The 12,236-nt window shown below is 46.4% G+C and overlaps 1 protein-coding gene across 2 annotated transcripts in view; it reads left to right on the top strand.

The window, feature by feature from the left end:
• LOC147996593 (uncharacterized) overlaps nt 1–8,806 on the top strand; it is a 28,985-nt gene extending 20,179 nt beyond the window's left edge. The window contains exon 2 of one of the 2 annotated variants that reach the window (XR_015672645.1): nt 8,202–8,806. Coding sequence is in view for 1 of the 2 variants with exons in the window: in XM_087638154.1 (XP_087494280.1) it covers nt 8,202–8,423 (222 nt within the window). In the remaining variant the exon portion in view is untranslated. The remainder of the gene's footprint in view (nt 1–8,201) is intronic. The other variant, XM_087638154.1, reaches the window with a different exon arrangement.
• Nucleotides 8,807–12,236: the final 3,430 nt, after the last annotated feature.

The following is a 12,236-nucleotide window of genomic DNA, read 5'->3' as shown; positions in this document are numbered from 1 at the left end:
AGATCCCTTTGCTCCTGTCCGCCTGGTGTTGGAATTATAGGTGCAAACCACGACGCCTACCTTTCTGGATCAGCTTTTAATCTCCGGGCTGTTCTATGCCTTCTCCCTCTGCTCTGTCCTTTCCTTCTTCTCTCACCCCTCGCCATCATCGTCTTCCCCTTTCCTGTCCATCTTCCATTTCTTAGGAAGCTTCTCAAACGACCTCAGGGCTTAACTCAGCTGTAGTCTGCTGTGGTCCCCTTTGCAGCTCCTAGACAGATCTCCAAGCTTCTGGTTCTGCGTTAGAAGCCCCGTGGCCACCAGGCTGAGAGGCTCTCAGTCCTGAAATGCTGTGTTTGATCCTGGGGCCTTCTCTCTTAACAATCTCTCATGTTGAAGGCTTCTGCTGCTGCTCTACCTCTCCAAACGCCCCGTGCGATTGATCACCCCCTCTTTGACTACACCTTTCCAAATGCCCCGTGTGATTGATCACCCCCCCCCTTTTGAACCTTTCTTTGCTTCCTTGGTTTTCGCTGCATCTAAGCTCCTAATGCCCACAATTTAACAACTCTTTCATTGTACTCTATAATTTAGTCTTAGCTTCCCATATAAGCCCTAAGCTTCTTATAGCTAAAAGAGGCTACGGTGCCTATTATGTGCGATGCTCTGTATTAAGGTGCATTGCATTATTATTCCATTTAATCTCCATGACAACCCTATGAGGTGGGCCTTTTTTTTTTTTCCCATTTCCATTTTACAGATCAGGAAGCCCAGGCCCCGAGAACATGTCTGATTCACCCAAGGTCATTCAGCAAGCAGCCAAAAGCTGGTTCTGGCTTCTGCCATATTCTGTTTTGTATCTCTCTAATCCCACTTTGGGAACGAAGGGCTTGCTCCTCCAGCTGTTGTCTGTGCTGCGTGGCCTGCAGCATCATCTGTTCGGCATCGCGGCTGTCCTCTGCTGAAGGAGGGAGGCCTCTTCACTCGACGCCACACCTCCATGCTGGGAAAGCCTGTCTCACCAACTGGTGTTGCTGGGGTACAAAGATCTCTCCTCTGGCCCCAGTTTGGGGCCACTTCTAAATCCAAACCAGCTTCAGAGGTTGGTGAGCTCAACTTCTCCCTCAGCCCCAACTCGTTTCCTTCTGGTTTTCCTTTCTACAAACAGCGGTCCTTAAGAGAATGCACGGATGACGTTCTCGTACACAAATGTCTGACTCTAAGCCTGCTGCTTCTCAGGGAAGCCAACCTAAGGAGTTGGTACAAGAGCAGTCTGAGCAAGGTGATGTGAAGTCGGAATCTGGAGGCGGCATCCAAGCCCCATCTCTGCAGGTTCTGGGGACTGAGACGGATCCCCACAGAGCTGGGATGGTATTCTGAGAAATAGTACTGCATGATGATTACTAGGGTAGCATACATGCTTTGGAAAGGGAGGTAATTAATTTAGCAATTAGTATGAAAACCTGAAGGCCTGACTGATTAAATACAAAGCAAGCTGGATCCTTTATGATCAGGTGGCAGAGAAGTTATCGACTGACAGGGTTCCAGAGGAATCTGAACGCTCAACGCTCAATGGGGAGACCTCCTCCCCAACTCAGCAAGGGGCCAAGTCTGCAGAGTTTGAGTCAGGCAAACGGAGATTGCTACTCCTAGTGGCTCACATCCTCTTTGTTTTCCCGGCTATCTGACTATTTGGTACCAAATTAGCATTTTCACTTCAGTTCTACCAGGTTAGGCTGTTGGGCAGCATTTAGCATCTCCCCACAGACTTCCCATCACACCTTCCTTCCCTCTTTCCTTCTTTCCTTCTTTCCTTCTTTCCTTCTTTCCTTCTTTCCTTCTTTCCTTCTTTCCTTCCTTCCTTCCTTCCTTCCTTCCTTCCCTCCTCCTCCTTCTCCTTTTCCTCCTCCTCCTTCCTATCCTCTTCCTCTTCTTTTAACTTTTGACTAGTTCTTTGTGAGTTTCACATCACGTACCCCAATCCCACTCATCTCCCCATCCCCTCATACCTACCCTCCACCCTTGCAACCTCCTCTTGAGCAGAGGGGAAAAAAAAGATCTCATTGTGGAAGAAGCTGTAGTGTGTCACTGTGTGTGTCACTGTGTATCCTGCACTATGCCCCTTTGCCCACAGAATGTCCCTTGCAATGATTTGTTGGTCTGGTTCCGAGCCTCTGGCTTCCACTACTCTGTCAATACTGGAACCTCACCGGGCCTTCTTCTCTCAGATATCCTGCTGTTGTTCTGTGTCATGGAGATCCTGTAGTTTTGGATCGATGGCCCCTTTTGTGCTCCAGTGGTTCATCGAGGGGGTAGATGTTGGGGTGAGCCAATTCAAATTATGAGAGTCTTTTAAGAGGGTCATAATTTGAGGGTGAAAAAAATAACCCAGCAAAAACCCTAGCCAGACTATTATTAAACACAACAGTACATGTGGTGATAGAAAGCTCATAAAAAAGTGCTGTGGTGGCAGAAAAGGCAGGAGAGGTCTGCTCATGGGAGCCAACAGCTGGGCTTGCCTGTAGGTGATCAGCAGGAGAGCTGGATGGAGGGGTATTCCAAGAAGAGCAAAGGTTTGGGCGATGGATCGCACAGGTAGATGTTGCTGTAGCAGAGATCAAAGGGTCACGAGGTGTAAGCTGTTGTTGGCACAGAGCCATCGGCAGGAACGAGGTTGTCTCGTGTCCTCTACTTTCCTGCTTGCAGTTCCAACTCCTCCTTCTTAGTTATATGAGAGGTGAACATCCTCTTACAACAGATGCCACTTACAGAAGCCACACTGGAAGCTTGGCGTATTGGGGCGGATGATGCGTTTATACAGACCGGAACCTTCAGTTGTGATGGGTACCAAGCAGAGCTGGTGGCTGAACAGACATGCTTGAGGTCACCAACCCCTGTCCATATGTTCTGACAGATGCCTGGTGATGCCTACTTGGCATTATCTCTACCTTGCCTCTAAAGACTTGATAGAGGAAATTGACAATGTCTTATATACCCAGAACTCCAGCACACACACACACACACACACACACACACACACACACACACACACACACACACACACACACAAAATCAAGATTAAAGAAAGCATTGAATCCTAAGGTCACCAGGCCTTGGGAGATAAGAAGAATGGTTTGTGTTTTACTGTGCAACAAATTGCCAATCAAGTTTAAACTAAATTTTAAAGACAATTCAACGTTTGAGGTAGATGATCTCAAATATGAGATAGAAGCCACCCTTACCTGCTTCACAAGTTTTCCGAGTTATCAACCGTAGACAAACAATGCACAATTGTGAGTTACGATAGTTTATAATGGGCCTTCTATGATGGAAAGCATGCTTGTTACAGAAACGTGTTCTCCCTGAATCTTCCTGATGGCAGCTGGACCATGGCTTTGCCCTCGGTTTTCCCTCAGGTCCCATCTGGCCCCCATGAATATTGCATTAACATAACCCAAGACGCCAACCTGTCCACTGTATAAAGGGACTCTTGAGAGACGCTCTGCCCCTGAGATAAGACTTTGGAACTGTGGATCCTAATTGAGGGATGTAGGCTGTCCTTTAGATGTGAGAGAAACTTTTTTTTTTTTTTTTTAAATAGCAGTGACTGTGTGAGACAGCCAGGAAGGGGAGTACTTGAAGCAAACATTTGGAACCATCCTTCTGTAAGTAGCCTTGGTGAGCCGAACACCTGGGCGGGCTGAATGTGGGAAAAGCTTTAAAAGGTGTTTGCTTTAATCTGTTAAAACCACTGCGAAATTCAGTTCAGATGTTATATGGATCTGGGTGAAAACAGTCAGATTTCCACATAAATGGACCAACTGGGAACGGTTCGTCCTCTCGGGATCACCAATTCTCTAACCAAGGCTCCTTCCCATCCATCCAGCCACTGCTTCCTCTCTTTCCCTCTCCCCAAAGCCCCCTTTAATCTCTAGGAAGATGGATTCTTTAAGTGCAGCACAACTTCCATTAAAGCTCAGTGGTTCCCAGAGAGATTCATGGGGTTGTCCTGCACAAAACAGGTCAAAACACAGATGTCAGCTGATGGAGGTTCTTGAGCTGGCTTGCAAGACTGACTGAAAGGGAATGCCAGTGACCTCTGGCTCCCCAAAGAATCTGTGCACCCCTTCTTGGCAGGCACAATGACCGCCTAAGAGAAATGATGCTGGGCTCCAAGTCTGAAATTCTGGTTTCGTCAACGTTTTAAGTCACAGAGAAGAGGTGGACCAAGTCTGTCCCACTGTCACTTTAGAGTGCACATTTCTATACTGGGAGCACGGTGGATGAGGCGATGGTTTCTGAATTTCCTTTCGACCTCAAGATTTCATGAAGGGGAAATCACACAGGGCCACCGAGGATGGTTATATTGCTACTGTATGTTTTCTTTAAACGAAGTCTCAAATCCATTCAATATGAAGCAGATTAGTAATAGGAACCAGAAACTCAGGAAAGGCCACCCTCAGCTTCAGGAAATCTACTGCCTTCCCCTGGATCTGTGTGTTCATTTCTGCTGACTGCTGGGTGGGGGTTCCATTCCAGGGAAGTAACATTTATGTGACTCTAAGTAGAGGGAGAAGTTTTCTCCTTCATCTCCCCTTCCCAAACAATCCAGCTTAGTTCATCATCTTGTGTTGACATAACTTATGAATGCTAATTAACTCATAAATGCTAATTAATAACTCCATGTGCTTCTATTTACTGGCAAATATAGGTATCCAGGTGCAGTGTAGACCCGGACTCTAACTCAGTGGGTTTGTCTCTCTCTGAGCTAAGAACATGGGTTGAATGATTCTGCTGCGCCATCTAAGTCACGTTAAAAAATATGTGTGGGATTAAAATGATTTTTCTCACAAAAAAAATCATCTTCTTCTATAAGAAAATAAACCAGGGCCAAATCCAACAGTACTAGTTATTGTTCTCCAGAGACACTAAATCCATAGATACAAATGTGGGTCTGTGAAAGAGACACTGGCTCGTGTAATTGTGGGCAACCAGAAGCTAATGTCTGAAAGGCAGAGAACCAGAAGCCTGAGAGGTATTTCCATTTTACACATGAAGGCCTGAAAAACCAAGGCAGCTGAAGGTACTAGTTCCAGTCAGTACTAGTTTCAGTCAGTACTAGTTCCAGTCAGTACTAGTTCCAGTCAGTACTAGTTCCAGTCAGTACTAGTTTCAGTCAGTACTAGTTCAAGTCAGTACTAGTTTCACTCAGTACTAGTTCCAGTCAGTACTAGTTTCACTCAGTACTAGTTCCAGTCAGTACTAGTTCCAGTCAGTACTTGTTTCACTCAGTACTAGTTCCAGTCAGTACTAGTTCCAGTCAGTACTAGTTTCACTCAGTACTAGTTCCAGTCAGTACTAGTTCCAGTCAGTACTAGTTCCAGTCAGTACTAGTTTCAGTCAGTACTAGTTCCAGTCAGTACTAGTTTCACTCAGTACTAGTTCCAGTCAGTACTTGTTTCACTCAGTACTAGTTCCAGTCAGTACTAGTTCCAGTCAGTACTAGTTCCAGTCAGTACTAGTTTCAGTCAGTACTAGTTCCAGTCAGTACTAGTTTCACTCAGTACTAGTTCCAGTCAGTACTAGTTCCAGTCAGTACTAGTTTCAGTCAGTACTAGTTCCAGTCAGTACTAGTTTCAGTCAGTACTAGTTTCACTCAGTACTAGTTTCACTCAGTACTAGTTCCAGTCAGTACTAGTTCCAGTCAGTACTAGTTCCATTCAGTACTAGTTCCAGTCAGTACTAGTTCCAGTCAGTACTAGTTCCAGTCAGTACTAGTTTCACTCAGTACTAGTTCCATTCAGTACTAGTTCCAGTCAGTACTAGTTTCACTCAGTACTAGTTCCATTCAGTACTAGTTCCATTCAGTACTAGTTCCAGTCAGTACTAGTTCCAGTCAGTACTAGTTTCACTCAGTACTAGTTCCAGTCAGTACTAGTTCCAGTCAGTACTAGTTCCAGTCAGTACTAGTTTCACTCAGTACTAGTTCCAGTCAGTACTAGTTCCAGTCAGTACTAGTTTCAGTCAGTACTAGTTCCAGTCAGTACTAGTTTCAGTCAGTACTAGTTCCAGTCAGTACTAGTTTCAGTCAGTACTAGTTCCAGTCAGTACTAGTTCCAGTAAGTACTAGTTCCAGTCAGTACTAGTTCCAGTCAGTACTAGTTCCAGTCAGTACTAGTTCTAGTCAGTACTAGTTCCAGTCAGTACTAGTTTCACTCAGTACTAGTTCTAGTCAGTACTAGTTTCAGTCAGTACTAGTTCCAGTCAGTACTAGTTCCAGTCAGTACTCGTTTCAGTCAGATCGTGTAGTCCAGGAGTTGATGCCTCTGGGCAGCAGAAGGTAGATATACCAATCCAATCAGGAAAAGTGAGCTCACTCTTCCTCCATCTCCTGTCTAATCTGGTATTCGGTGGATTGGGCTGTGCCCACCGGCTTGGCAAGGGCGGTCTCAGTCTATCAATTCAAATACAGATCTTTTTCAGAAAGAGCTTCACAGGGCCACAAAGAACTAGTGGCTTACCATTCCCATCCCTTAGTCAAGTCGATGCATAACATCGGTCATCGCATGCATAAACAGTAAGATCAGATCGGACGCCTCATCTTGGGACAAGGTTGAATCACAGAGGTGGGCAGACAGCCCGCTGTAGCCTGACCTTGGTGTGCAGCAAAGTGTTGTCTCCTTGTCACGGAGCGTTGCAGGGACCTCAAGCGTGTGCAAAGGACAGCTGGGCCAGGCTGGACCTGTAGAAAACCAGTGGGGCCCTGAGGCGTATAAAGCATCAATGCCTTCAATGTCATCTTACAGGTAGAGTCTTACACTGGAGCAGGCAGGCGGTCAGCCATTTAAAGGCTGGGGGGCATCCTAGCCGAAGCCAGACCTCCCTATGACGGTGTGAACTCGTGCTTAAACCTGTCTTTTCTGGGAAGCCCTGCACTCTTATGCGGCTCGTGTGACTATGAAGGCTCAAATGCTTTCAGCAAATGAAATAAATCTCTGTCTTGAGTCTAATGATCACGTTACTTGGCATCTGTCACACCATGCTTCGGTGAGGAATTCCTCCCTTCCCCCCACACCCAACAAGGATATTCTTGGGTTATGACTGCTCTATTCGAGGGTTTTGTAAACCGAGGCAGGAGGAGTTCTACAGCTTGGGCAAGTTCACGGGTCTGGGAAGCAGTGATGCGCCTGGGGTTTGACCTCTGCCTTGGGTGCAGCCATAGGCTGTGGGACCAGTTCCCACACAGGCGCCCGGCAGGCAGCATGAGTCTCCGCTACTGCCTATCGAATCTTCCTTCTCTCAGGCTTCAAGAGCTGGGGCTTGGGCCTCAGTTCCTCTCCCGGCTACAATTTCCTTTTGCGCCTACCCCCAACCTCTCTCTTCACCAAGCTTTTTTGAAGTGGAAGTCCTTCCTCCCACACTAGTGTTCTCCAGCGTTTGCCCTTCTCTCCTCTCAGGCCCGTTTCTATCTCTTACCAAAACCATCCCCGGTTGTTTCCAAAGTCACTGTTAAATATACCCAGAGCAGAATCCCTCGGGGAGAGACCGTGACAAGAAGGTGGCTATTCCTATCCTTGTACAAGACCCTAGCTGGGGAGCCATGCAGATCTCTGATTTGGATAAGCTAGGCGTGGGGGAGCTTTTCTTTGTAAAGAAAGAGAATCTTTATAAACTTTGCTCTCTTCTTAAAGAGGCGTTATGGGTAGCGAGGACGAGGACGAAGCTAGAGGCAGAAGAGTTGCTGACTGCACGTCAATCCGCCTGCTTTTTTTTTTTTTTAAAGATTTATTTATTCATTTATTATATATAAGTACACTGTAGCTGTCTTCAGACACACCAGAAGAGGGCATCGGATCTCTTTACAGATGGTTGTGAGCCACCATGTGGTTGCTGGGAATTGAACTCATGACCTCTGGAAGAGCAGTCGGGTGCTCTTAACCGCTGAGCCATCTCTCCAGCCCAATCCGCCTGCTTTTTAAGGCGGGTGTGGGAGGGGAAGCTCTCCCTCGCGTCTCTTCCCAGGGGAGCAATGAACACAAGGTTGCTTGACACTTCTGACGCTGTTCTTTGGGATAGCCAACCTCCATCTTCCCTCAACCTCCATCTTCCCTCCCCGGGTAGAGTTGGACTGAGACGGGACAGTGCTATGTCTGCCAGCCCTAAATGCCGACAGCTGTGCAGTCCTGGGATAATTGCTTGTATCTGTTTCTTCTCCCTTCCAGGGCTTGGAAAGTGTGCCAGCTGTGGAAGCCGTGTGCCGTGATGACCAGCGAAGGCAGCCCTTCCCTTTACGTTTCAGACTCCAAGTCAGCGGCGTCAGAGTTCGAACCGGGGCGGCAGAGCGCAGTGGTCAGATGCAGTTAGCAGCCGGGAGAGCTGCGCGCCGCGGAGCGATTATTTATTTATTTATTTACCCATCAGATCCCGAGAATGCTAGTGTTTGAAAGCAACCAAACAATTGCTCCACTGTACTGAAATAAAGCCCGGTTCATTCAGAAAGCAATTGCACCGCCAGGTGGAGCACACTCTGGCCCCCAACAGATGGGGGCCGACCCGCCTCCTCCCCCAATGAGATCTCGTTAAATTAAAGACTCAGTCCAGAAGTGGCACAAATAGGGAGCATGAATGGGACGGAGTCAGTTCCTCTCCGGCGAATTCTTTTCCTCTCCTGCTCTTTCCCCCTTCTTCTGAAAAGGATTCAGCATTCCGGTTTCATCGGTGTTAGCATCTCTGCCGACCCGCAGCTCGCTACCCTTTGTGGTTCTGCGGGTTATTTTAATGCAACTGAAAATTAAAGGGCAATATTGGGCCAATGCAAACGGTTTTGAAAAGCATGTGCATCTGTGCAGCTCTCTTGTTTAATTAATAGTCTTGTAAACTATTTGGTGCACTTGAAGTCAGTGGAGAAGTACAGAAACTCCATGCTAAATATTCACTCCATATTTAACAGGCTGCGAGGAGCACACTACAGGAGCATACAGGCCCTTCTGTAAAATTTCAAAGCTGACCCATCAACCTGAAAAAATGGTTAACACCCTGGGCCTGAACACAGGAAAGCCTGTGATGAGCAGACATTCAATTACATTTTTTAAAAAATGAAAAACATTTAAAAAAAATAGAGGCTTTGGAAACTAATTGGCAGCTGCAGAGGTCCTGAGTGAAGGCCAAATTGTGTGTGGGGGGAACTTTTACCAGAGTAACAGGACTCAAAAGCAAATCTGAGTAGCAGATACCTTTGTCTCCAGTCAAATGGGCTGACTAAGAAATGAAGCATTTTAATGCGTTCTTAAAAATGGAGGATTAATTATTTATATGTTAAAAATTAAAGCAGGGTTATGTGAATTCTGCTCCTGTGCAGGAGTTGAATAGGGGCAGAAAGAGTGGTCCCATGGGTCCATGTCTTAAGTCATTAAGCGAAATTAGGGATTAAGAGCTCTAGTGATGGGGGCGGGAACTGCATTCATTTCTACACCAGACCGGTTATGATTAAGCCTGGAAACACAAGGAAACTATACTGGGTGGACGGGATTGTGACAATTGAGCAACAGAAAAAATTAGCCATTTTATTCCTGGGCTTTGGAAAGCAGAGGCAGAGGGATCTTTGTGCGTCCAGGCCAGCCAATATTACTAAGGGAGACCTTGGTAGGTGGGGAAGGGGAGGAAAGGAGAGAAGGAGGGAAGGAGGGGAAGGAGGGCCCATACTGAGTGGTAGGGGGTAGACGCAGGCCTACTTTTAAGGGAAAAATACACAGCAAGAAGTGAACAAGCCACTCTTTATCTTACAGACAGATGCATCCGGGTACAGGGAAACAAGGCGGTCTCAGTGACTCCTTGGATTCAGAAGGAAGAAAATGGGCATGTAACCTTTGACACATCAGGCTCCAGCATTTTTGTCCAGCCCCTTGGCTCTGACCTCCTCACATTCCGCTATCCCTATCCCAAAGCCAGGCTCTCCTGGAGTCTGGGCTACAAATTACCTCTGTGTTGTAGATAAACAGTCATGGGTCAGCTATAGTCTAGAGACCACCCAACCAAGCTTACTTGATAAACTTGTGAAACTATGGGCTTCCGGGCCCCATAGTGACTGGGTTGGGTGGAGCAGGGACCCAGGGCTCTGTCAGGGTACCACAGCTGAGAATCACTGCCCCAGGCTCTACAAAGTGGCCACTAGAGTAGTTCCTTAACAGGTTCCCTTGGTGACAGTCATTTGCTCCATGTGGAAGTCTAAACGCAAATCCCTCATTGAACAGAAAGTCCCTCATCCACGGTATTCCTTTCTCCTCTGAAACAGAGGAAGGGTAGGAAGGCTCTCGCCTTTAAAACAAGTCCAGTGCCACCCCAAATGCCATTTGACTGGTGACAGATGAGACGAAGAGGGTAGGGATTAATGGCAAACGGATCTGAGTCCTTGCTAAAATAGAAACGGATTCCCACCCAGTGTCTCTTGAAGCATAGGCCATGTGGCAGCCTGTGTGGGATGTGTGCCTTGTGTAGAGAGATGTGTGGTGCAGGAAGACAGATTTCAGTTAAACCCAGAGTCATGAGCTCCCGGAGAGGTAACGCCTTTCCTCTGTGAGGAAAGTGGGCTACATGTACAGGAGAGTGGATAGTGGGCTATACTGACAGGAGAGTGGATAGCGGTCTATACCGACAGGTGAGTGGACCATATTAACTGAGGGATGTAAAGTTTCCAAGTCCAAATGATCAGGTTTGCAGGCTTCAACTTTGTTTCTGTTTCTCTAAGCTTGGCCCAACAGCTCAGCATTTTCTGTGACTGTTTTGGGGCCAAGGGTTGATGGAGTAGAAGCCACTAATCTCACTCCATTTTAAGAGCCCAGAGGAAGACAGCACTGGCCGAAGAAACTTTGGCTGTGGGTTTCAGCTGTGAGTTACGAATGCAGTGGGCATCTGCATCCTCTTTGGGTGTTTTAGTTTTGATCAGAACAGTGCTAAATCATGCCCGGGAGGAGAATGAAGGAGTAATAAGACTGACTACTGGCACTCTGTGGTCTGCTAAACTTTAAAGCAGCACATGCCTACTAGAATTCAGGATTCAATTCCTAGGATTCATTTAAATCTATGGCACCTGGGAGATCTTGGTAAATTGCTTGTTGAGCAAGTAAGTACCAAGACCTAAGTTCAACCCCCTAGGACCCACGTAAAGAAAGCTGGACTTTGGGGTGTACATGTGTAACCTTAGGATTGGGGAAGCAGAGGCAGGGGGCTCATGGGTTCCACTGTGCATGGCATGCTGTCAGCAATGAAAGACTCTCTCGAAAAAGCTACCCAGTGCCTGAACAGCAACACCAGAGGTTGTCCTCTGGTATCTGTGTACCATCCTTGTACCTGCATGAACATACACACACACACACACACACACACATACACACACATACACACATATACATACACATACACACACAGAGACATACATATATACATACACACACAGAGACATACATATATACATACACACATACATACATACATACACAGACATACACAGAGAGACATACATACATACACAGAGAGACATACATATATACATACATACACATACATACCTACACAGACACACACAGAGAGACATACATATATACATACATATATGTATGCATACACAGTGAGAGATATACATACACACACAGAGACACACAGTGAGAGACATACCACATAATACATACATACATACATACACACACACGCACACACGCATGCGTGAGTATACGTGCACACAGAAGACATTTACAAATGCGGCTTTTATTATGCTTACAGTAGCAGCCCTTGCCTATGGAAAATGTCTGCTTACTAAGAACTCCCTCAAACTCTTGTCCTCTTTCAGATACACATTTCCACACTAAATTTCATCACCCTTCTAGAATTTCCTCTGGAATGCTTGTGCTAAATTCCTTTCTCCATAATGGGAGTATACAACATAAAATTCAGCCCCAAGATTTTAAGACAAACACATGGGAATGCAGACACACAGAGACATGGAAGGGCCTTTGGGTGAAGGGTGGCAGAGAAACGAGGGGAAGAAAACAGAGTTAAGCTCCTAATAATTAAGACTAAATCTGCTCAGCGCCTTTGGTATTTGGAAGGCTTGAACATCAGGACAGAGTGTGTCTCCATCCTACGCCATGGGCAATCCAGCAAGTCGCTCTGTTGGAGGAAGTAGTTGCATTTTTTTTTCTTTCTTTTGGTATTTCCTGGATTTGTGTGTGCAGTTGTGAACTTAATTAGCACACTCGTGATTC

The sequence above is a fragment of the Rattus norvegicus genome, chromosome 2 (genome assembly GCF_021556685.1).
Source record: "Rattus norvegicus strain SHRSP/BbbUtx chromosome 2, alternate assembly SHRSP_T2T, whole genome shotgun sequence".
Lineage (NCBI taxonomy): Eukaryota > Metazoa > Chordata > Mammalia > Rodentia > Muridae > Rattus > Rattus norvegicus.
Note: the sequence above shows the minus strand (reverse complement) of the source record. Positions and strands in the feature narration are given on the sequence as shown.